This window comes from Lygodium microphyllum, chromosome 27 (assembly GCF_053477565.2).
Source record: "Lygodium microphyllum isolate KBCC chromosome 27, Lygodium_microphyllum_v1.1.10, whole genome shotgun sequence".
Classification (NCBI taxonomy): domain Eukaryota; kingdom Viridiplantae; phylum Streptophyta; class Polypodiopsida; order Schizaeales; family Lygodiaceae; genus Lygodium; species Lygodium microphyllum.
Window position 1 is genome coordinate 24749218 of NC_141161.1, and position 26395 is coordinate 24775612.

The following is a 26395-nucleotide window of genomic DNA, read 5'->3' on the forward strand; positions in this document are numbered from 1 at the left end:
GGAGGGGGATAGGATGGATAGACAGAAAAAGTTGGAGAGGGATCCATAGGTACCTTGTGGAGCAGCCACGGGGACTCTCAAACTTTGTGCAACTATCGGCTGAGGCACAACATAACTAGGTGACTCACTAGGAATTGCCATGGAGGCAAATTGTGGTATCAGGTGGTTGACACCTAGGTAAGTAGGAGTAGGGATCCCATGCCCAAAGGTGTGTAAGGTGGAGGCTGAACCTCCCCAAAGGTGCATGAGCACCACCCGAAACCAAAGGTGTAGAGGTCCTAAAGGCTATGCCTATATTTGAAGAACCCTCTAGAGTGGTGTGTGCAATGACATGTGGTGTCTGAAATGAAAAGGTGAATGGTAGAGGTGATGAAGTAGAAGAAGTGGTTGGAATGGGTGGGTTTTGAAACTGTGGTGTGAATGATGATGAAGATGCATTAAATTGGTTTTGATTAAATGATTGAAATTGAAATGATGATGATGTTGCAGAATGCATAGAAGATGAAATATCTTACTCATTTTGACTTTGAGAAGCAAAATTCAATGAAGGAAAGGGAGAAGAAGAGTTACCAATTTATTTCCTATAGTCACCCCTTTGTGTATTAATATACAAAAATGGGTCTTCATTGGGATCTTTACCATGATGAATATATGGCACTCTAGCATCATCCTAATCTTTACCAAAATGTTGCAAAAGAAGTGAAAGAAGAAGAAGGAACAAAACTGGAAACTTGTGTACCTTGAATTGGAGTAGTAGGAATAGTCTGAAAGTAAGGGACATACTCTAGATCTCTTTCTCCAAGAGGGGGGTCCATCCTTGATGGATGTCTTAAGGGCCTTGCAACATTATCAAATTTATGTGCAATATTTGATGAGAAATAATCAATTATATCTTCTTTGAGTAGCTTTTGCCGAAGGGCTAATCTTCTTAGCTCTATACTCCTCTTGCTATAAGCCATGATCAACTGCAGATCCTCGCTTGTGATATAGAATAAGGACATGTCTCTCCAACATAATTATACGACAAACCCATAGACTAATAAAGAAACATAGTTAGGGTTAGGGTTGACACAGAGACAATAAACATAGAAGACAATGAAATCTGAATAATGAATGAATAGATATAATGCTCAATGCAACAAACACACTATGCAAGATGAAAACTGAACCTCGAAGCCCCGAATGTGTCTACCAGCACCAAATGCAGCCTATGAAGGTTGGACCAGTTTGACAGACAGCGAGCAAAGTGTGTAGATCAGCAAATCATAAATATGCTGATTACTTGGCAGCTGTACGAATGTAGGCGACAATGAAAACTCCAAAACACAGCAATCTTGGTAGCATGGCAAGCAATAGGGATAGCCCTAATTGAAAACATAGCAGTAGCCGCTGATGTTGACAGCTGATGGTAGCAGATGAAGGTCAAACGTGGGCAGCGGGTGAAGGAGATCAGCAAAAATGCAGCCTAGGGCAGACGTCTGGTAGTGTAGGTTGGCTGGTAATAGTCGCTAACAGCAGATGGATTGCAGGCACCAAATGGTAGACAGTACTGAGTAGCTCCTGCGGGTGGGATATCCTCCGCATTCAGGATGTGGACAGCAGCAAGAAGGCTCCTGCAAGCTGCAAATTTGAGATTGACACTGAGTGGTGGGCATCCTGTCTATTTATAGATGGCTATGTCCCAAATTAGGTTTTGGTTTATGTGACACATACACTCTAGGAACGCATTTCTTTTAATGAAAGTTTTAATAATTTTATAAGTGGCTAATCAACATGTAATGCATTTTAGCTCAATAGCGTCTCATCTTCTTCTTGCTGCTAACTTGCCCATAGAGTCTTTAGTCCTAGGCCTTCTCCTTTAGACTTATTACCTTGCTGGTACCAATAAACCATGTGGGATTCAGGGATCTTTCCACCCATTCTATCTTGCAGGAAACTAGAAGGTTTGCTAGGCTCATGCCCATTGCTTCATTTGTGTTTGTCTCTACGACAAATTACGTAGTGCAATCAAAGCCGAACAATTGGCAAGATGCTCCAAAGTATCCTCAATGGTGAGAGGCCATGGAAAAGGAGCTTGAGAGCATTGATTGAGACAAAACTTGGTTCTTGGTGGATCGTTGGAGCCACAAGGTCATTGAGACAAAGTGGATCTTTCACACTAAATTGAAAGCTGATGAAACTTTGGATAAATAGAAGGCTCACCTTGTGGTACAAAGGTTTCGACAAAAGTATGATATTGATTATGAGGAGACCTTTGCATCTATAGCACGGTTGACATTATTCGGTTTGTCAGTTGTCTTAGCTGCCCATTACAATTGGCCTATCCTTCAAATGGATGTCAAAGTGCCTTCTTGAATGATTATTTGGAGAAGGAAGTCTATGTGGATCAGCCTCTAGCATTACCTCTTTTCAACTATAAAGATAAGTTCTTTGGTTTGCCAAAATCTTTTTATGGGCTGAATCAAGCACCACATTTTTGGATCTATAGTGAATGACTTTCTTAAATTACATGGCGACCATTTTACCCCTTACGATCGGAATTTATACATAAAAATCACTTTAGAGAGGGGCAACTATATTCTATTATATATTGATGATCTATTGATTATCACTAGCTCAAATTTTTCCACTATAGTAGATATAAAGGCCAAACTTTGCTTCACATTTGAAATGATTGACCTTGGTCAACTATCATATTTCTTGGGCATAGAGGTAGTCCGTCATGGAAATGAAATTTTTATATCTCAGTAGAGGAAATGGAATTTTTATACATAGCCACACCTCTTAATTCCACCATGAAACTTTCTAAGGATTCTCATGCACAATCTTTTGATGAGCATACTTGTCATTTTGTGATGGGAAAGCTCTTATTTTTTAGAAGCTGACATGGTAGATTTGACAGTCATCAATGCTCTGCTCTGCTGAAATTGTAGAGGACAGGCAAGAAGTATATGTCCAACGAGAGGATGATTTTGCATAGATATGTACCACCCAAGCTCTCATTACCAGTAGCTCATCCTTTCAATTGATATCTGAACTCCAGAAGGTATTTTCTTGTCACTCCAACCTTAGAACTCTACTTGGAGCTACAACTAATATACCACAGAAGTATGATTATGTCATGCCAAGAAGAGGTCTCAAAAGGCCTATCTAGCTGCTATTAAAGAAGAAGAATACCATGGAGAAAAGGAAGAAGCTATATGATTTAGTTTATTCAGTTTCATTGCTCAGTTAGTATTTGAATGCACCCAAACTCTCATATTGGATTGCATGTTTGCATGTAATAATATATGTTAAGTATACTTATTTTTTTGACTTACATTTGGGTAAAGGTTTGATTTTATAGGTGTATATTGAGTTTGATTGGGTAGGAGACCTTGATAGTTGGCATTCCCATGGTGGCTTTATTTTTTCTTTTGACATGGCTCAAATTGTTTAGTCAAACAGTGAACAAGAGATGGTTATTGCCTCCATTGCTGAGGTTGAGTATTGAGATCTCTACAATGGCACCACTAAGGCCATCTATCTAGGGAGTTTACTAGTAGTCTTAATGTTCATTCACTACACTGGCTATGATGTACTATGACAACCGGAGTGCTATTGCATTAGCTGGTAATCCCATCATCAATTCGAAGACGAAGTATATTGGCATGGACTACCATTTTACCAGAGAGTAGGTAGAGCTAAGCACTATAGGCCTAGAGTTCGTATCATCATCAAATAATTTTGTAGGCATCGTGACCAAACAAGTCAATTGACCAATCCTTAAGTACCTTCATCCATAGATCTGAGTGGGTGCTCCCTTCCCTTCAACATCACCATGATGGGAATAGGGGGTACCCACAACTTTCCCTTACACCCTCCAATGGTGAGTGTGTCAAAAATAACAGGTATGCTCTAATACCATGTCAAAATAAGCAACAGTGCAAAGAGACAATAGGGTTTGCGGGGAGTAACATAGAGTCTGTACGGCAAACATTGAGAGGAAAGAGAAACTCAGAAACACAAGAAGAACATGGCAATGATGCATTGAATCATACTATGAGAAGAAAAGCTGATACAACGGAGCTGAAGCTCAAAAGATAATTGCAGTGTCCTGTATGAATCAGGTAGCAGCACTTGTGGGAATCTGCACAACGAAGGGAGTGAAACTTCTTCGGGCAGTGGGCTATTGAAGGAATCACTCAAAGGTGAAGAATAGTTATCGAGGGAGCAAACCACAGTCCTCTGATGCTGTCAGAGATGTAGAAGATAATCACTAGGTATCGAAACTACAGTTCTTTGATGCCGAGGAGTGATCTAGGTAGCAAAACACAAATCCTAGAGTATCAGAGCTGTCAAATGCAGAGAGAGCAGTCCGAATGCTAATGCTAGGTAGATAATGATGATGCCAAATGATGGAGAATGAGCCAAGCTGCAAAAACATAAGTCCCAGGCCAGGCTGCAAAAGCGTAAGTCCTAGGCGAGGCCGCAAAAATGTAAGTCCCAGCAGCCTTTGTAACAAATGAGTGATGCCAGGTGATGGAGGAGGAGCTAGGCTGCAAAAAAGCAAGTTTGAGCAGCCCCTGTGATAGACGAGTGACACTAGGTGATGGAGGAGAAGCTAGGATGCAAAAACATAGGTCCCAACAGCCCCTGTGATAGATGAGTGATGAAATCACTAATGCTCGCCGATGTAGACTATTGCTAGAGGCTAGGATACTGATGCCAAGGTGGAGATGATGATGATATGCAAGGAGAAGATCTCCATTTTGAAAAACGCAGGTGAAGGTGGAGCCTGATGGAAAAGGCTACTGACACCAAGCAGATGATGGTGACACCAGGTGGAGGATGCTCCAAACGCAAAGCTTGATGTTGGAACAGGGCGCTTGAAGCAGGAGAGGAAGGGTGAAGGCAGCCATGAACCATGAACCACAATGTCCTGAAGAGGTGTGAGGGCAATGGAAGGGGTTGGTGAGAGAAGTGAAGGGTGTTTAATGACGGAGAAAGAGGGGTGAAGAATGAGTGAAGAGTGGTGGGGATGGTGAATGAATGAAGTGACTACCTATTTATAGGCATAAGCTATCTAGGGTGGTGCACCACTATGTGGGCACCCATTGAAAAAGTGGCCAAAATGTGGACACCAGCCCTTTTTGGGGCTGTCAATGAGAAACCCTAAAAGGAAGTGTGTGAATTGAAGAAGTGGTTTCTCAACAAAGAGGGGGCAGCTTCTTCTCTTGGAACTTACAAGATTTTGATCCCTATCCTATCAACTGCATTTGTATTTGTTATCATCATCCGTTTGCATCTTGATGATCATGATTGTAGAAGGGTACTATGGCAAGTGAACAATTCCTCTATGAGAGCATTGTCCAAGTGGCACTATTCCATTGCATTCTATTTGAGCATGACACTTTGCATCACCCCTTGCATAAATCGTGCTTTGGCATTGTGTTTTTGTGAACAAAGTGCTTTAGATGAGGGGAAAACGTTTTTTTTAGAGGTGCCCATCCAAGGACGAAAATCTCCTTGCATCTATGCATACTAACTCTTATCCTTCATCACAAGAGTGGTCAACTTGGGATCCACCATATTCACGGCACATCATAGACTTTGTAGATACTTCTAAGCATATTGGTACTTGCATATATAGATACCCTATCGATTAGCATTGTGTCACTGTTCAACTTAATTACTAGTAAAGTAGTTTCGCATGTAGTGAAAAGTCAATGGCACAAACTTATGACATTATGGATTATGGATTATGGAATGTACGTTACAATCTATGCTAGATGCAATACTATTTGCCTTCAAGTTCTAATAGTAAGGGTGGGTGGGTGGGTGTCCTTGCGCTTCAAGCCTTCCACTTCTACAGCCCTTAGGGCAGCCATTCTGCTAAGGCGTGAAAGTCAGCTGGGTATTTCAGCTATTTTGCAGGAGGTTTTGATGATTTCTTTTTGCCTTTGATTTGATTTTATATTACTAATATAATAGCACTGGCTATTTTACGAGCTCAACGGATCACACCAGGGAATAATGAGGCAAAGTCCATTTTGCTTTCCTTTATTCTTGTTTGGTCTTTTATTCCAAGCAATGTTTGTAATATTTATGATGGGATGTATGCTGTAAGAACAAAATTCAGATAATTTTGTTTTTTGCAAAGCTCGTTTAATAACTTTATGATCCTTCTCATGAACAAGGAGGTTTGAAAACATCACTTTTAATTCTTAACATGTATGCTTGAAGTGTTGATGTGTGAAGTACTTGGGATTATAAGTTCTCCACTTTTTTTGTTTTCATTGTATAATGCAGATCAAAATTCACAAGCTTTTAAAGAAGTAGCAATAATTAGACACCCACGTGTGGGGGAGTATGCATTTGGGTTCATAACATCATCCCTTGTTTTGCAGGTAAAGTTGATTACTTTCTTTGTGTAAATGACATTTCAAATGCACAGATGTATATACTCTTGAACAAATAAAAACGAATGCCAATTTTCAATGTAAAGTTGGTTTGCAGAAAGGATGGTGAATCAAGCTATCTGGCTGCTACATTGATTTCTCTCCTTTTTGTCTTTTTGTGTTTGTGGACGGATTCGAAAAGGCTATTCTAACTGTCATTTTACTTTTTGCTCTTTTGATTCGGTGGTCTATACTTGTTAGAAGCATTTCGAGTGTCTTGTCAAGTAGCACATGCAGGTTCAACTCTAACAGATTCACAAGGTGAAAATTTTAGAAGGATATGCTTCGATATGATATGGGAAAGGGAAGAAATACACTTTGTTTTGATTCAGAAAAGAAAGAAAACACGTACTGGAGACTCCATGGTATAAGACAAGCAAATATAAAAATTCAATGGAATGTCTTATAGGTTAAGCAAAATAATGAAGTAGCAAGATACAATGCATTCAATGGTCTCAATTGAGAATATTGATTTGAACTCTTTTAAAACTCAAATGACCTGTATGCCAATCTCTCAATCTAAATCTATTCTCTAGGATCAACTCTCAAGGTTTCAACCTCAATGGTAGAGTGGTCATAGGCTTTCTCTTTAGATTTTCAACCTTTATGGTAGCCAATCACACAACTCTAGGTCATCTCATGAATCAGGGCCATGCTGAATTGATTTTACTTTCCTCAAAACTATTTCCAGAACATGCCTAAAAATACCCATGTTTAACTACAGAGGCACACATAGAAGGATCCAACCTGTGACTTGACTCTAAGATGCCGTTTATAATCCATCGGATCATGTAGAATGGGCAAGAGGGGGGTGAGGGCGTCTCACTTTTGTTGGGTAGGTGGAACATAATGGTAATGGAGCATTCTAAAACTTGGGGGCATGTGCACACATGCACTTTTTTGTGAAACAATTTCTCTTTAATTCCTCAATGTACAAGGGGATATTCCTCAAAGCAAGGGTAATTCAAAGCGGTGTAAAAAAAAATGGTAATGCATATCACCAACATATCAGCTATCATGTAGGAATTGCTGCAATGAACTTCTAACAAACATCATTTTTATATTTGCTTGTCTTGTCCCATGAATTCTTCAGTATGTCTTAATGTTCTTTCTTCCCTTTCTCAATGAAAACAAAGTGTTTTTCTTCGCTTTTCCACATCATATTCAAGTAAGCCCCTGTAAAACTTAATGGAACGTCTTATCCTGAAATACAAAAAGCAAAAAATCAAAGTAGCAAGGAAAGGAACAATGTAATCAAACGATGTGCCTAACAACACCTGTGTTTCAACTTCAAAGGCACAGATAAAAGGATCTAAGCACGTGATTTGACTCAAATTTTCCCTTATAATCCAATATCGGATCATGTACAATTGGCGAGAGGGTGGTGAGGACATCTCACTTGTGTTGTGTAGGTGCACCATGGACAGTATTGGATCTTTTGATTGCAGTCTAAATTTTGTGGGCGCACACCCGTGCACACACATTTTGTGGACAATGGTAACATACAACCATGTGAGAACTTTGCGTATCAGCGACATAGTAGCTATCCTATAGGGATGGCTGCAATGATATACAAACAAAATTATAGACAGAAAAATGCTAGGCTATAAGAAATATATGATTCCTTGCTTTCCATATTGTCCAAAGCACCCAATGTAAGTCCAACTCTGACCAGCACCAAAGTAGGTGTCATGCTATCTTTGTAGGCTGAGAGCATCGAGACAATGAGGTCAACACTCAACCAGCTTTGTTCCTTGGAAATGCTCTAATCAAGCATGTCCAAGAGATAGCCTTCTGTTTTGAAGAAAATTCATATTTCCAGATTTTGCGAAGTTGTATCTCCCACCATTTTGCAATGTCTTGCCTGCAGTCCACTGATCAACATAAGTTGGGCATTCTGCTGCCAGGTAGTCTTGGCATCTTGGTGGTTCAAATATGAGAAAGAAAGAAACAAAGATATATTGACGTCAAGAAATAAAGATATGTTGACATCTTCTAAGGCTGAACTTGGCCTATGAGACAAAACCATGTACAATGCTGATCATCACTAAATATCAAAGTGTGATGTGCTAAGGGACAATCAATGATATACTATGAACAGGGGATAAGGTGATGTACAAGACAAAATAATGCCCATATAGGGATATAACACGAGGATCAATAGTGCATATCTAGTTGTGTGGTTGAATAATAGACAAAATTCTAGTTCCACCCATTTTAGGATCAATGGGTAGAGTATATCATGCATCCTTGATGAAATAGTACAGGGGTAGCATCTGGGCTGGTTCTTCAACTCTGTCAAATAGCATTTGCGTCTTGCACCCCTGTATCCACAGTTGGCATGCTGCTCTGATCTCCTCAACTCTCTGGATTGTCAACCCTCTCTGTGTAGGTGTTGTGTGTGTGGTCATTGTCTAGAAGAAATTAGTAAGCTGTGACTAGCACCCCGCTCTCTATTTAGTGCTTGCCTGTAGTAATGGTGTGTGGAGCCTCCAAATCTCGACTAGAAAGTGGCCCAAGTGGCACTGGTCCAGGGAGTCCTTGACTAGTCTAAGGGAGATATCTCCTCCAACTAGCCTGGGCTGTCTATCTCCGACTATGCTATAGGTTCTACATTTGCTGATACCCGCATCTCATGAGGCATGTATACATCCAGGTACCTAGGTCTCTCAATGAAACCATCTACTATAGTCCTCATAAAGTGATCCCTATAGTATGACATCTTCAGGGGGAAGGGGCTCCCAAGATGAAGTCCATGTATGCTATATGTGCAGCTAGTAAAGGTCCTATGGCATAACTAAGCTCCTCTTAGTGTGGGAGGCGTGTATGAAGGGGGGGGTCTGGGTCATACTAAAAGGTGGAGAGGTAGTCCATGTCGATCCCGTATCCTATGAGCCACTACTTGACCTGTGCATACCATGAAGTCTCATGTCTTGCCTAAGCTAGCTACCTAGAGGCCTTGAAGGCTCTCATAGGTAGTCTGCTGGGTGCATGTCACATACTGTGTGTATGAAGTTGATGGTCTAAAAAAGGGCCTCCATCATCATAGGGGGTATAACAAACTCAGCTCTAATGATCTCATGCGGTACTAATAATTTGTTGCGGATCATCCATGAGAGCATGATGGTCTGTGGTCTCTCAATCTGTGTCGATAGATATGTAGCTAGGGTAGGGGTCCAAATAGCTGCACCATACATCATGGCTAGTGTGACCAATTTGTGAAATAGCCACCTCCATATGCAAGGCATGTGGAAGTGTGCTTGGTGGCACTATCTCTCCATCATGGCCAATATTGCATATCCTTGTATAAGTTGAGTTGCTTGTCCCATGGTGAATCTCCCTGCAAATGTGGTGAATGTGACCCCTAAAGTAGATATACGAGTCCACAACCTCCACCTGTCCTACTCCTAGGGCAAAGAATGATCTCCTCATCACTGGGGCTGATGTGTGGAAGATCAAGATCTTGGTTTCCCCAAGATTAATATCAATCCATGTTGTGTGCAAAAGTCATGAACCACATGGAGTTGTCAATGTAGACCCTTCCTGTGACTCAAAGACCAAAACAATATCATCAACATAAAGCATAAGACCAATATACCTACTATCTCCACCCCATCTCCTCCTCATGTGATGTGGTCTTTTATCTTGTCGATATAGAGTCCAAAGAGTGTAGGGAGAGGGGACATCATTGCTTTACTCCAATGGTGCTAGAGACCATGCCTGAGAGTCCTCCTGGACATCTCATTTTGCTTTGCGGAAATCCACAAAGCAACAATAGAGTCTCTTCTTCCTTACTTTCGCCTATTCACTCATGCCTCTTAGGGTGAAGATGTAGTCAAGTGTAGAGAAACTCCGTCAGAATCCAACCTAATCTACTACCACCCTCAAACTCCCTCTCTCTGCATATGCACTGAGCTCTGTCCCCATCATTGCTCCATATATCTTAGCCAATGTGTGGCCCACAATGATGGTCTTGTAGTTATCAGGATCTAGGGGACTAGCAAACTTGTAGATAGGCAAGATGGCATGCATGGTCCACTCATCTAGGAAGCCTTCCACTAGAGCCTTGTTGAACCTAAAAGCAAGGAGAGGAGTCAAAATTTCCAAGTGCTCACCCTATGTACCTATGTGATCTATGGATTGTCCATGTTGTAAGTACTCTATCACTCTCCTCACTATCATGTGTGAAGAAGGTGGATGTGGCAGGACAAAGCTCTGCCAGGTGAGGAATCAATGGCTTGTGTGGTACATCATATAGTCCCTTTGCATATGAGTGCCATATCTCCCGGTCACCAATGGATGTGGGGCAATGTGGCTCCCATAGTCTGTGCCATGTTGTGGCTATATATCTGCTCACGAATAAATGGTATATATTCCAATATTGTGCCTCCTTTCCATATTATTTTGGGGATACTCACATATCTATGCTCCTCCTGCATCTTGGTAAGATCATCATCCAAGTATATGGGATCCCCTGGAGTCTGTGTAGTACTGCCTTCTTCCTCATGAAAAGCCATCCTCTCCATCTCATCTTGTTGAGCTAAAAATGCATTAGCTTCACTTAAACAGCCCCAAAACAGGCTTAATTAAGGAAGAAACCTTGTTTATTTAAAAGAAATGCGTTCCTAGAGAGTGGCTGTATCCCATAAGCACAAATCCACTTGGGAGGTCCCAAACTTTCTATAAATGGGTATGCTGCCCTCCATTCAGCCCTAATCTCGTTTTTGCAGGTTTCAGGTGTTTTCAACTTGGTGCCCACACCCCGTTCGCAGAGGACATCACAGTCCAAGCTGTCCATTGCAGTCTTCACTCATCTGGCGCATGTTTCCAACCTTCTGTCATTAGTTTGCTGCTGTTTTTAGCGAGGAGATTACTACTGTCTATCATCTAGCTGTCGTACAACCTGCCACGTCAACATATTGCTGCGTTTGCAAGCCCCAGCTGCTGCCGCCTTGCAGATTTTCTCTCTCCTCCAGCTGTTGCCATCCTCTCCTTAGCCTATCGCAACTATTTTCTCTCTCATGCAGCTTGCATTTGCTGTTTTCTCTCTCCTCACTTGTGTTTTTAGTCTTTCTCTCTCCTCACTTGCGTTTTTAGTCTCTCTCTCTAGACTGCCCTTTGCATCAAATCCAACCTTCCTTGGCTGTGTTTGTTGGTGTTCAACATCCGGAGGTTGCCTTGCTGTGATTCAGAATTCGTTCGGAGTACGACACTCTCCAACTCATTACCCCTATCCTAATTCTTAAGATACAAGAGTTCGAGATACAGTATTCATTCAGTGCATAGTGTATTTGCTGCATGAGCATTGTATATTTAATAGTCATATCATTTCATTCATTCTCTGTGTTCATTGTCTCTGATTTACTCTAACCCTAATGGTGTTTTTCTATAAGTCTGTGCTTTGTTGTACGATGTTATTTGTGTTTGTGTGTTAGGGTATTTTCTTCACATATCTCACAACCTCAAGATGAGTGTGTGCTTTTGTAGTTCCTTCGGTAAAGGAAGTGCATCTTCCACTTTGTATCCGAAGTGTATGCATAGATGCTTACCATCCTTCTTGGGCAATAAGCCCTCCTTGTTAGGTATGTTGTTTACCCTTACATTCAATCACCTTGCTTGTCTCCTTCTCTCTTCTTTAAGCATTGTGTTGATGATGTGCACCTCCTCCTTTTGATTGTCTTTTTCCACCTCCTTTTTTATGTTCTTCTTCACTACCTCTACCCACCCTTGTTGTGTGGCCTCAATCTTAACATCCACCACCTTAGATATTTCCTCCTTTATGGCAATGATTGCATTCTCTCGGATCTCCCCTTCCTCTTTCTAGTGCTTTTTAGTGCCACAATCTCCTCTTTTAGTCGTTGGATTTCCATTAACATGGCTTCTTTCTCGTTCTTCCATTCTTTCGCTTCATTTTTGAGCTTTGTGATCTTGTCTACAACATCCTTTTTAGATATTGTGATTGGCATAGGAGTATGGAAGGAGAAGTTAGTTGCTAACATAAAAAAACTACCTATAGAATTGCAGATGATGGTAGATAACTCGAAATGCCACACTACTTGGGCAAATTATTGTCACAACATAACCTTAGCCGATATATTCCTACAATGGATGATGATGGATCCATTAGAGTCCAACATTGATGTGGTAGGAGCCAAGTAGCTCCTTGCTAAGAGTAGGGGACTTAAGGAGGGGCCACTTCTAGTCAATATGCACCCCTATATATTGGGGGTAAAGGCGCCTATGCCTAACCGCCCATATATTAGTTACACTGACAGTACCTGCACCATGTATTAGTTACCCACACATCTGTACCGTGTAGGTGGTGGGTGTTGAGAAACCCTTCACCCACAGTTTGCGTTTTTGTGTTTCTACGTTTTGCGTTTAGGGTTTGCAGCCCCAAAAAGGAGCGCCATCTTAGACTGACTGTGCCTATTTATAGGCCACTCTCTCACTCATTCCTTATGGCTGATTCATTCAGTTCGTCACCTCTTCTCTCTAGCCTCTCCACTACCCTCACACCCCTTCAGGAGGACATTGCGGTTCGTGATTCGTGGCTATCTTCATCATCTTCCTTGTGCTACGGCACCCTTCTTCCCCTGTATCACATTCACTCCATGCTTCAAGTCTTCATCATTCCATTCATCACAGTTTCTTCTCTCTTCCCTTCTCTTCTCCATGTTTCCCGAGTTCACTCTATGTTCCTCTCCGCAAATCCTATTCTCTCGCTGGTACGTCATCTTTTGACAGGGTGCCCACCACTGTCACTTCATTCTTTATTATGTCAATGACATTTGAATAAAGAGAAGGCCGGTCACACATTGTCACTATTGGAGTTCTCACATCTTGTGTCTCTCTCTCTTGCTCTTTCTCCTTTCACCATAGCTCTTGCTTCCGCTCCAAGTGTCCACTTCAGGGCGGCTCACTCCCTTCAATTGGTATCAGAGCCATCTTCCTCAAGAGCGTGGAGAATACCTACAATTCATAGTCTTCATAGCAGTCATTGCTCAGCTTGAAGTGGTATGTATTATGGTTCACTTGCTTTCGAGCTTATCTAGGCATGTTCCATAGCTTCATTGAGCTTCCCTTGTGCCTCAATGGCATCAACACAACCAGCAGTAGTAAACTCAAGGCAGGAGCCCAAGATAGCAGACGCAATTTGTGCTGACTGGGCTGCCGTCCTTCCTGCTCAGATTTGATCCATCCCACCTCATCTCCAGCTCTTGGCATTGCTCATTACTTAGCCTCATACCCGATACCTTTTGGCATTAGTTTCAGCCATTAGCTCACAATTTATGACAATTTGGCTTGCCCTTTCCTCATTTTCTGGAGGTCACTTATGCTTCTCGAGATGTCTATTTGATGCCGGATCACTCAGGGATGTAAAAAATAATAGCTATACCTTGATACCATGTCCAAATAAGCAACATTGCAGAAAGATAGTAGGGATTCTGGGAAGTAACATAGAGTGTGTATGACAAACATTAAGAGAGAAGAGAAACTCAGAAACACAAGAAAAACACGGTGATGATGCACTAAATCATACTATGAGAGGAAAGCTGATACAGTGGAGCCGCAGCTCAAAAGATAACTGCATTGTCATGTCTGAATCGGGTAATAGCACCTATGGGAAATTTGCAGAGTGAAGGGAGCGAAATGCAGTCCTCCGGACAGTGGACTATCAAAGTAATCACTGGAAGGTAAAAGACAGCTGTCGAGGGAGTGGACCATATTCCTCTAATGCTGTTGGAGATGTGGAAGATGATCATCAACTGTCAAGGGAGAAAATTGGAGTCCTTTGATGCCAGGGAGTGACCTGGGCAGCAAAATGCAAATCCCAGGGTGTCAAAGCTGTCAAAGGCAAGGAGAGCAGCCCAGATATTGACGCTGGGTGGATAATGATGACGCCAGATGGTGGAGGATGAGCCGGGCTGCAAAAACGTACGTCCGAGCAGCCTTTGTGAGACAAGTGACACCAAGTGATGGAGAAGAAATTGGGCTACAAAAACACAAGTCCATATAGCCCCTATGACAAGCGAGTAATGCCATGTGATGGAGGAGGAGCTAGGCTACAAAAACATAGGTTCTAGTAGCCCTAGTGGTAGACAAGTACGCCATGCAAGGAGAAGATCTCCACACTGAAAAACGCAGGTGAAAGTGGAGCTTGATGAAAAAGGGTGCTGACACCAAGCAGATGATGGTGACACTAGGTAGAAGATGCTCCAAACACAAAGCAGAAGAGGAAGGGTGAATGTAGCTACGAGTCATGAACCGGAATGTCCTCCTGAAGGGATATGAGGGTAGTGGAAGGGGCTGGTGAGAGAAGGAAAGTGGTGGTGATGATCAAAGAAGGTGGTCAAGAATGATTGAAGAGAGAGGTGGTAGGAGTGAATGAAGTGACCGCCTATTCATAGACATAAGGTGACTAGGGTGGTGTACCACTGTGTGGGCGCCCACTGAAAAAGTGGCCAAAATGTGGACACCAGCCCTTTGTGGGGCTGTCAATACGAAACCCTAAATGAAGTGTGTGGACACCATCCCTTTTTGGGGCCGTTAGTACAAAACCCTAAATGAAGTGTGTGAACAAAAGACATGGGTTTCTCAACACCCCCTCTCAGGCCCAAAAAGGGATGAAGAAAGAGGAGCGAAGAGAGATATGATGAAGAAGAAGAGGATCCCAGAGATCTAAGGTTTCCACTTGAAAGATAACCTGTAGTAAGGAACAGTAGACAGGATGAACTGTAGAATGTAACTCCACCTTGGGAGAGAAGCCACTAGCTCCATAACTCCATACTAGAAGGAATTCAAAGACCTCATCAGCAAGTCGCGGCTGAACCTCCAATGCCTCGATCTAGGTGGTCTTTGAAGATCCTGGGTCTCCTACTATAATTGCACGAAGACAACTCTCCCCAAAGAGTAAATGGCAGGTGACGAACTTCATGATGAGGAGGTGTCCCCCCTTGAGGATGGAGACACAGGGCCCCCCTCTGAAGCCAAACAAGTAGAAGCCCCCTCTGAGGATAAAGAGAGTACATCCCCCCTTTAAATCCCCCTTTGCAAGAGATAGGGAATCTTAAAACTCATGGATCACGGACTCTAATTCCTGTGATGACGAAGGGTGGGCTATCGATCATGCAGAAGAAGATATTTGGGGTATCAAAGATATTGAAGAACTCCCAGAGGTGGCCTCTTGAACCTGAGTAGTCGAGGGTGGGGAAAGGTGAGGCTCATGTTGAGCTAATAGTGGGCAACAATCACTGTTTCTTAGTGGAGCAGACTGTAGAGCCGAAGTAATAGAAGGGGTCAAACAACCACTATGTTCTAAAGGAGCGGATTACCAAGGGGAGGATATCCAACAATCGTTCTTCTCAGGGGAGCGGACTGTAGAATGCAGGTTATCAAGGTGGCATTTCTAAAACTGTAGAAGAAGAAGCAACCTCTGTAGCACATTGTGGCAGTCGCAAGGAGGCCGTGGTACCAGTCGATCCTCCTGTGGCTCGAAAGGGCTTAGTGCGCATCGGATGCCTATTATTGCTTTGAGTATAAAAAGCTAAAAGCCAAAGCAGAATAAACTCTATGTCCCAGAAGGGAGAGGTGGCACAATGAGTTCTTGGGGGTAGATGCATATACTTCGATGAGGTGGGGAGCAAAGATCCATGGTGGCAAGCATCAATGAGGCTAGAAAAGGAGCACCCAGTGGTTTGTCCATCTGCCTGTGGAGAAGTCATAGCACTAAAGTATCAACTTGTAAAAGGGAGGGAGGGTGGGTGGGAGAGGAAGAGAAAGATATCTCTATCTCTTGGTGATTTAGCAAAAATGAAGGGGAAAATCAGTAGATGATGCCGAACCCGCAACTTGTGTGTGCCTTCTCTGATAAATGGAGTCTTCAACCCTCCGAGCTCTTATGCTTTGATACCATGTCAAAATTAATAGGTATGCTCTAATACCATGTCAAAATAAGCGATAGTGCAGAGAGATAGTAGAGTTTGCAAGGAGTAACACAGAGTGTGTACGGCAAACAATGAGAGAGAAGAGAAACTAAAAAACACAAGAAAAACATAGTGATGATGTACTGAATCATGCTATGAGAAGAAAGCTTGATACAGTGGAGCCAAAGGTCAAAAGGTAACTACACTATCTTGTTTGAATCAAGCGGCAGTACCTACAGGAAATTTACACAATAGTGAAGGGAGCGAAATGCAATCCTTTGGGCAGTCGTTTATTGAAGTAATCACTAGAAGGTGAAAGAAAATTGTCGAGGGAGTGAACCGTGGTTCTCTAATGTTGTTGGAGATATGGAAGATGATCACCAGTTGTCAAGGGAGCGAATCGCAGTCCTCTGATGCCGGGGAGCGACCTGGGCAACAAAACGCAAATCCTTGAGTGTCGGAGCTATCAAATGTAGGGTGAGCAGCCCATATGTTGACGCCAAGTGGATAGTGATGATGCCAGATGATGGAGGATGAGCCAAGCTGCAAAAATGCAGGTCCCAATAGCCTTTGTGACAGACGAGTGACGCTAGCTGATGGAGGAGAAGGCATGCTACCAAAACGGAGATCCCAACAATCCCTATGACAGACAAGTGATACCAAGTGATGGAGGAGGAGCCAAGTTGCAAAAACCTAGGTCCCAGTAGCCCTTATGATAGACGAGTGATGAAATCACTGGCGCTCGGTGATGTAGACTATCGCCAAAGGCTAGGATGCTGGCGCCAAGCTGGAGATAATGATGCCAGGCAAGGAGAAGACCTCCACATTGAAAAACGCAGGTGAAGGTGGAGCCTGATGGAAAAGAGTGTCGACGCCAAGCAAATGATGGTGACGCCAGGTGGAAGATGGTGACACCAAGTGGAACAAGTCGCTTGAAGCAGACAAAGAAGGGTGAAGGCAGCCACAAGCCATGAACCGCAATGTCCTGCTGAAGGGGGTGTGAGGATAGTGGAAGGTGCTGGTGAGAGAAGGGAAGTGATGGTGTTGACCGAAGAAGGTGGTCAAGAATGACTAAAAAGAGAGATGGTGGGAGTGAATGAAGTGACTGTCTATTTATAGGCAGAAGCTATCTAGGTGGTGCACCACTGTGTGGGTGTCCACTGAAAAAGTGGCCAAAATGTGGACACCAGCCCTTTTTGGGGCTATCAGTGCGAAACCCTAAATGAAGTGTGTGAACTGAAGAAGTGGGTTTCTTAACAGGGGATGCTATGTCAATGTCTTGGAATGCTATTGGACTGATTTGAGCACTCATTTGTTCAGTTTTACAAAGGTTTTCACTACTGTAATTAGCAGGGATGAATGCTATTTTGTCAAAGAAACTTCATGCCTAATGCTCATTGATGCTTACCAACTACTCGGCATGCTACACTGATGTCTATGGTTGATGCCACATACTTGGCTATGCTTCCGGCATATGCTCTTGGGCTGAGATTAAAGGTCGGTCTTATTGACTTTGATTGTCATTTCTCACAGCAAGCATTCATTACACTTCATGCCTATAATCATTGGATGATACATGAGCCATTTGTTAGATGTATTTTGATATGGATGCTACATTCTTGGTTGTGTTATGATGGACATTGAGCTTCGCATTTGACTTGTACTTGAGCTATCTTGGAGCTTGGACACTTGACATTGGCTGTCATTTACCTCATTAGATGCTATAGTCAGAGCTTTGCCGACTGCATTGGATTTGATGCTCTTAATGTTTGTTACTTGGAGCTTGGATGTATGGATGCCACTCACATGAGGTTTTGAGCTTTTCTTGCTCGTCTAGCATTTGACATTTGTTGTGGCGGGAGCTACTACTTGACACTTGGATGGACTATAGAGCACATTACAATATTACATTGAGACAGTGGGACTCATTGTGACATGTGCATGGTCTCTTGATACTCATTGGATGTAGTTACCCTATCATGGGCTGATTTGATCTTTTGTCTTGGACTTGGCACTTATGTCTATCAGAGTGTTATCATTAGTATTTATATGCTTCTGGGTTATGTATTGAGCCTTGCTCAGTAGGTTATGCATCTAGTAGTTCTCTTCATTTACCTTGAGACCTACCCTATGCATGACATCTATGCCTCTTGCATGTATGATTTTTGACACACTACAGTTGTGACAGCCTTCAGTGCCAGTTGTTCTTGGCTTTTCTTTTCTTGGTTGCACATAGTTGATTGTTTGCATATTGCTACAACTTATTACAGCAACTTGTCATTTCAGTTCTATGCTTTCTATTTGAGGGCAGTCACTTGGGTTTGAGTTTTTGGATAGCTCATTATTTTGGCACTACCCCTTGTTTTCAGCTTGATTTGGCAATGGTTTTGGGGCTGATTTGCAGGTTATTACAGCAGCCTGTTTTGCCTTTTTATACACTTGCTTGGTCTCATCATGGCTGGTGGTTCTCATGACAGTGCTATCTTTAACATTGACAAGTTAGATGGCACCAACTACAACTATTGGAAGGCCCAAATTTGGCAAGTTTTAGTATAGAAAATGCAAATTAAGCCTTCGAAACATGAGGGTGTCAAGCCTGAACGTATTGATGTAGATGATTGGGCTGAATTGGATGAGCTATGTAAGTCCATGATTATTTTGTCCCTCTCCAAGTAGGTTTTCTATAATGTTGTCTCTGATGAGTAGTCCACATGGGACTTATGGGTTCAGGTAGCATGTTCACTCTTAATGATGTATGTCATGTAATGGCCCTCACAAAGAGCCTTATCTCTACTAGCACCTTGGATGATGCAGGTAAACCGGTCTCTGGCTACGAAATTGCTCTTGAATTGTTCTATTCATACACTTAGCCATACCATTCTGGGGTGTGGTGTACGGGGCGGTCAACTAATGCTTAATACTCCTCTTGTCACAAAACTACTCAAAGGCTTTAGATACATCCTTATTCCCATTATCCGACCTTAGCCGACCTTAGGCATTTCAGCCTATACCCAAACTAGTTCTCAACAAGAGCAAGCCAACACAGAAATATAGCCTAGACTTCCAATTTTTGCTTAATAGGGTATACCCAGACCTTATATATATAGTCATCAATGAAGGTAATGAAATACTTCACGCTACCTAATGAATTGCAGGGCATGGGACCACGTACATCCAAATGAACAAGAGCCAAAGGCCTACCCATACATATCACACCAAACTTTTTATGTGTATTATGTGTCTGCCTACCATATAAACAATGATCACAAGACTCAAAACATTGATAGTCAAGGGATGCAAGATATTGCAAATGGGTAAGCATTTTCATTCCTTTTAAAGACATGTACCCAAGGCAACGATGTCAAAGAGATACATGTGGAACTGTATCCACTACCAAAACATAGTCAACTGAACTAGATACAAGCAAGGGGTAGAGAGTACAACTTAGCACCACGTGCAATGACAAGATTCCCACGGATAATCTTCCATGAGGAATCACCAAAGGAGACAACACCACAACATTTTAGGACTAAGGCAATTACCATTGCTACTTGATTAATCGGTCTGTGTGTACTGCTCTTGACTATCAAGTTGCAGAGGAGGTATGGTTTGGTAAACCTCCATCATATACTCATTTACGTGTCTTTGGTTATGAGTCTATCTGCCATATTCCCAAGGATAAGCACAATAAGCTGGATCCTAAGTTTGTGAAATACATCTTTCTTGGTTATGGAGATGCAGGTGGGATGGACTATCGCCTATGGATCCGCAAGCACTCGGAAGGTTATCCACAACCATGATGTTGTTTTTTATAAGGAGAAAATGCATAAGCATCTTGAGCATGTCGTTGAGGTACATAGGGTGACATTTTAGGAGGAGCCTCCTGCTATTGTATAGCCAACTAGACATCCTACAACAGTGGTTCATGCTCCAATGGCCTAGGTTCTCGATGCTCCATTGGATGTAAAGACCTCACAGCCTGTTTTGAGGCAGCCTACTAGAGATAGACGACAGCTTGAGTGGTTTGCGCCCTCTATGGATTATATTATGGTGGCAGATATTGGCGAGTCTTTTACTTATGATGAGGCCATGCGCAGAGGTGATAGTCACTCTTGGGAGAGGGCCATGCAGTCAAAGTATGACTCACTATAGAAAAATCATACGTGGAATTTGATTTGATTCCTTGGTCTAGTGGAAAGCATACTTTGCCATGCAAGTGGGTGTACAAGTTGAAAAGTACTCTTAGACGCCTCAAGCCGGCATACAAGGTCAGATTGGTTGCTAAGGGCTTCAAGCAGGAGTATGGTGTGGACTTTGATGAAGTCTTTTGTCTTGTTGTAAAAATGACTACCCTACACTTATACTAGCTTTGATTGCTTAGCTTGACTTGTATCTTTATCAAATGGATATCAATATGGCTTTTCTTTATGGGGACTTGCATGATGAGATCTACATGGAGCAGCCTAAGAGCTTTGCAAAACCTGGTAGAGGCCACCTAGTATGCCGATTGAGAAAGACCCTTTATGGCCTTAAGCAGACACCTAGGGAATGGTACTACAAGTTTGATGCTTTTATGCATTCACAAGGATATTCCCATAGTGATATGGATCCATGTTTATATAGGAAGAAGGCTCATGATGGTAGCCTTATGATTTTGATACTCTATGTGGATAATATGCTGATTACTGAGAGCACTCGTCGTGATAAGATGGATGCCTTGAAAGGTTAGCTCAAGAAGAGCTTTGAGATGAAGGATATGGAATAGGCCCCACATATTCTTGGGATGCGCATTACGTGCGATGGCTCTAAGGGACTCCTTTACTTGTCATAGGAGTGTATCCAAAAGATCATTTAGTAGTTTCATCTAAAGGATCTTAAGCCTATTGGCTGTCCTTTATCTTCTCATGTGAAGGTTACTCAGGCCAATTGTCTGCATAAACGAAAGGACCAAGTAGAGTGGAAACCTTAAAGAAACTCCTCACGATCCTGGAAAGCCTCCTTTGAAACACAAAGGGCAAGGAAATCCACAACCACATCATCGATATCGTCCCCCTTTGAAAGGGATGGGAGGCATGAGAAAACCACCAAAGGAGACGGTGGAGGATGGAATGGAACTTGTGGGATAAACAATGCACAATGGATAATGGGTGTGGCTCACTTGTCCTGACATAGCATTTGCAGTGGGAGTTCTGGCATGCTATATGGCTACATCTAGCATATGGCATTGGGATGCTGTCAAGGGTATCATGAGGTACTTGAAGGGCACAACAGCTATGTGTATCTATCACATAGTTACCAGGAACGGAGAACGGGACCCCCTGGAACGGGGGTAACGCCCAAAACGAGGGAACATGAATGGAGGGAACGGCATATATATATATATATATATATATATATATATATATAGAGAGAGAGAGAGAGAGAGAGAGAGAGAGAGAGTCAAGACTCAACACTAGTCTTAGAATCTAGAGAGACAGATCATATCAACCATAATTTATAATTCATGAAATTAGACTCTAGAGACATAATAATCAAGTTTCAACTTTCAACAATAATAAAGATTCAAAACATTGTAACCAGCAATGGATTGTCGCATTCATAATTCAACATTGTAATCAACAATGTTGCATAAGTCCAACTGGCAACAAGTGTGCATTGCAAAAACACAAAATATGCACTAAATAGTAAACTTTAAAGCCTAAATAGTAAAGATCCAAGTTACAAGAGCTCCAATTTCCAAGTCAATACTCTAAAGTTCCAAAAGGCTAGCTACTAAGTGCTCTGATTCATGGAAGATGGCTCCACTGTGCCTGAATGCTTATCCTGCTGAACAACATCCTTCCCATCATCATCACCATCATCATCATCGTCATCTTTTTCCCAACATATAAAAGAATCAGCCTTTGCAACTGATGTACGAGCTAGCAAGCGAAGATTGGAGCTCACATAAACTAGGTCATTCGTCTTCATTGTACCAAGATGATTTCTCTTCTTTGAGTGAATGTGATTGAATGAGCTCCATAGTTGCTCTAAACAAGAAGAGCTAATTGTTTGGCTAAGAATACGAATAGCCAAACTCTGCAACTCTGGAGCTTCTGCCCCGTAGTCCTCCCACCATAAAGCAACCCCAATATTTGTCCTGTCCTCTAGTGCATCCTCTGTACCAAACATCCCTAATGTTTGTCGATATACAGAGAGCTGATTTTTAATTTTGCGTTGCATTTCACGGCTAGGATAAAGCCTTGCAAGCAATGTGTTCCAAGCCTTGACCACCTCAAGGTCTCTTTCTTGCATCTTTCCTTGAAACTCAGGATCAAGGACATATGCTGCAGCATGCATAGGAGAGTCGTACTCATTCCATCTGCTGATGCATAACTCCTTGATCTGCTCATACCTATCTGCATTTGGTTCCAAACTCTCCAACCTCTCAATCATGCGATCCATATCTTCATAGATCTTCCCAATGCATGTATCCATGCCATCTGCAAGCCTCAACGTGTGCATAATAGGATCAACCATTTGGTTGGTGCGATTAACCTCATCCCAAAAATCTCTATCAGAAATATATGCATTACATAACACAGCAGTAGCAGTGGCAGCCCTAGTCCAATTTTCATACTCATCACTAGCAAATAGCTCCCTAATTGCACCTTTTCAATAGTGCAATCGACCAAGCATAAGAAAGTTATATGCAAATCGTGTATCCAAGTATTTAAGAAGTTCTTTGTCACTTCTCTAGCAAAACTCAGCATGCAAGTACTGATGATTACATATAAATGTGATAATCTTGTTGCCTTTCGCAACAAGAGATGCAATCCATGGCAAGTCCCCAATATCCTTCAACAAGTTATTCAAGCAATGCGCCATGCATGGACTAACGGTGATATGTGGATACATTGCCATTAAAATGTTTCCTGCTGCCTTGTTTGTAGATTCACCATCTGCCACAAATTGCACTACATGTTCTGTCCCAACAGCCTGCCCTGCCTCGCACCACTCGGATGCCAATACATCTGCACTCTTTCCAGTCTCTGAAGCATCATGACTACCAATGAAGTATACATCTCCACGAGAATATGCAACAACACCATGTATGGACCTATGGCGTGTGTCACTCCATCCATCTGCTATCAATGTCACTCCATTTCTTGCCCATTGATTGCGAATATTTGCTGTTGCAATCTCTATGGCTACTTTCTCCTTTTGAAGCAATGTAGTCCTGATAGTTTCTGATGAAGGGGGCTTATATGTGGGTCCATACTCTGCAATCTTTGTCACCATATTTAAAAAATAAGGTGACCTGGCTGATTTGAATGCAATATGGTCATGGTAAAAAAAGCGTGCCACTGTTGCATCTGTTTCCTCTTTTTTCTTTGGTTCCCATGAAGTGTGCAATGAACTCTATTTAGCACCACGACCTGTTGCCATTGATGGCCCACGAGAAGGCTACGTAGCCACTAATCTTGGTGGTCTTCTGCATGAAGCACTATGCCTTGCTGGTCTTGGAGTCCATGTTGTTGGATCCACTGCTATATTTGGCGTCCTCGTGGCATGTGAATTTCCCATAGATGTGGCTATGTAGTCAAGTAACTCCTGCCTTTTCTCAATTGATACATTAGTGCAAAAACGCACCTCTTTCCCCTCCTCATGTAGAAGATGGGCTCTCACTTTATCAGCCCCACTAGTGCGAGCATAAGGGCAAAGTTTGCATTTCCAAGGGCGAGCCCCTCCACCTCTCAATGGCACCCCTGCATCTACCTCATCCCACCATGACCAAGTAGTGCTTCGACTTCGTCCAGTTATTGACGAAGTACCTGCTGAGGATGATGAAGATCCCATAGATGTCAATGCTGCCATCTATATAAAAGTGACAAATAATCAGTAATGTTCAATAAAATTGCAGAAATTTGCAGCCAAAATTTCAACATGTGTGTGTTAAATTTTTAGCAATGCTAAAAACGCCAGAACTTTGGTGCTACTTCAGCCTGCATTCCTTTTACTGAAAATGCCACAAATTTGGGGCATTCTAGCCTGCATTCCCTTGCTGAAAATGCCCCAAAATTTGAAGTATTTTAAACTCCCAAACTTGGGGCAATGACAGACTCAAAATGCCCCAATTTTGGGGCATTCCAGCCTGCAATTCCTTGCTGAAAATGCCCCAAAATTTGGCGCATTTTCAGCTCCCAAATTTGGGACAATGACAAATTTGAGAATCGAGATAATGATCCTCGAGACTTCACTTGATCGCGGGGAGGAGTCACGCCAAGTAAGAGAGGCGGGCCAAGCAGGCGGGAGAGGTAGACGAGTCCCGAGAGCAGGTGGGAGTAGGGCCTAGGCAGTGGGGGCAGGCGGGGCAAGCGAGATAGTCGGCGGGACAGTCGGAAGGGCAGGCGGAGCAGGCGAAGTGGGCGGGGACAGTCGACAGGGCAGGCGGAGCAGGCGTAGTGGGCGGGAACAGTCGGCAGGCGGAGTGGGCGAGGACAGTCGGCAGGCGGAGTGGGCGGACCAGGTACTCGGCGGGAGTGCAGCGTGCCAGCGGCATAGGCGAGCGGGAGCAGTCGACGTAGGCGAAACGGGCGACAGCGCGGGCGACAGACAGACAGGCGCAGGCGAAACGGGCAACAGCGCGGGCAGTTTGAGACGGGCAACAGCGCGGGCAACAGATGGGCGAAAGCGCGAAATGACTACAATAAAAAAACTTAAAAGTTAAAAATTAAAAAATTCAAAAAACTCTTGAGTTGGAACGGCCGTTCCAGACAGGGACGGCCCTGGAACGGCCAGGGAACGGATTGGAACGGGAGGGAACGGGCCAGGAAACGGGCTGGAACGTTTCGCCAGCGTTTCTTTGGCTCGAACCCCTCGGAACGCGTTAATCCGTTCCTATGTGCCGGAACGGGCATTCCCTGTCTTTATGATCTATCATGGTAGCTAGGATATAGGAGTCATGGGGTACACTAACTCTGATTATGCAGGACATGTAGACAGTAGGAAGTCCACCTCTAGCTATGTCTCTACCTTTGTTGGAGGTACTGCTTCTTGGACATCCAGGGTGTAGAAATTCACGGCTCTATCTACTACAGAGGCAGAGTATATTGCAACCACTGAGGCTTGCAAGGAGGCTCTCTGGTTAGGCCGTTTGGTAGCAGACCTTGGCATTACTAATGTGGTTCCTACACTGCATTTGGATTTTGAGTGCTATTCAGTTGGCCAAGAATCTGATCTTCCATGCAAAGACAAAGCACATTGAGGTGTGTTGCCACTTTATTAGGGAGGTCATTAAAAGGACATGTCCATTGAGCTTATCAAGATCTCAATTGACTAAAATCCTACAGATCTACACGAAAAGTCTCTCAACAGAGTGTTTTGCATTTCTTAGGAAGTCGACGGGCGTTGGATGAGATGACGTCTTTCCTCATCCTATTGTACTCTATGTACACTTGTACTTTGTTACTTTTTTCTTATTCTCCTCTCACTAGAGGCACATTGTCCTTTAAGTGGGAGATTGTTGGGGGTAAAGGCATCTATGCTTTCCTGCACACATGTACCCTGCAGGTGGCGGGCGCCCATCACTGTCACTTTATTCTTTATTCTTTCAATGACATTTGAATAAAGGGAAGATCGGTCACACATTGTGACTGTTGGAGTTCCCACATCTTGTGTCTCTCTTTCTCTTGCTCTTGCTCCTTCCACCATAGCTCTTGCTTCCGCTCCGTGCTTCCACTTCAAGGCTTACTCCCTTCACTATAATGGAAAGCCCTTTCCCACTTCAAGAATCAAGCGTCACCCTCCTCTACCTCCATTTCCTTCCCTTGCTTGGTCTCTAGCCACCCCCCATTGCACCGCCAATGAATGATGATGGATTCACTAGAGTCCAATGACAACATGGTAGTAGCTAAGCACCTCCCCAACTTCCCTAGCCAAGAGTGGGACTTACGGAGGGGCCATGTCTAGTCGACATGGAGGTAGCTAAGCACCTTCCACAAGCTTACATAGATTATTTTTTTATACCGAAAAGTCATGAAAGAGATG

The 26395-nt window shown here is 42.9% G+C and overlaps 1 protein-coding gene across 3 annotated transcripts in view; it reads left to right on the forward strand.

Moving 5' to 3' along the window:
• Positions 1 to 26395, forward strand: part of LOC148012141 (protein LIKE COV 1-like) — a 50634-nt gene that overhangs the window by 20560 nt on the left and 3679 nt on the right. For all 3 annotated transcript variants that reach the window (XR_015689102.1, XM_087669503.1, XM_087669502.1), the window contains exon 5: positions 6292 to 6389. Coding sequence is in view for 2 of the 3 variants with exons in the window: in XM_087669503.1 (XP_087525629.1) it covers positions 6292 to 6389 (98 nt within the window). In the remaining variant the exon portion in view is untranslated. The remainder of the gene's footprint in view (positions 1 to 6291; positions 6390 to 26395) is intronic.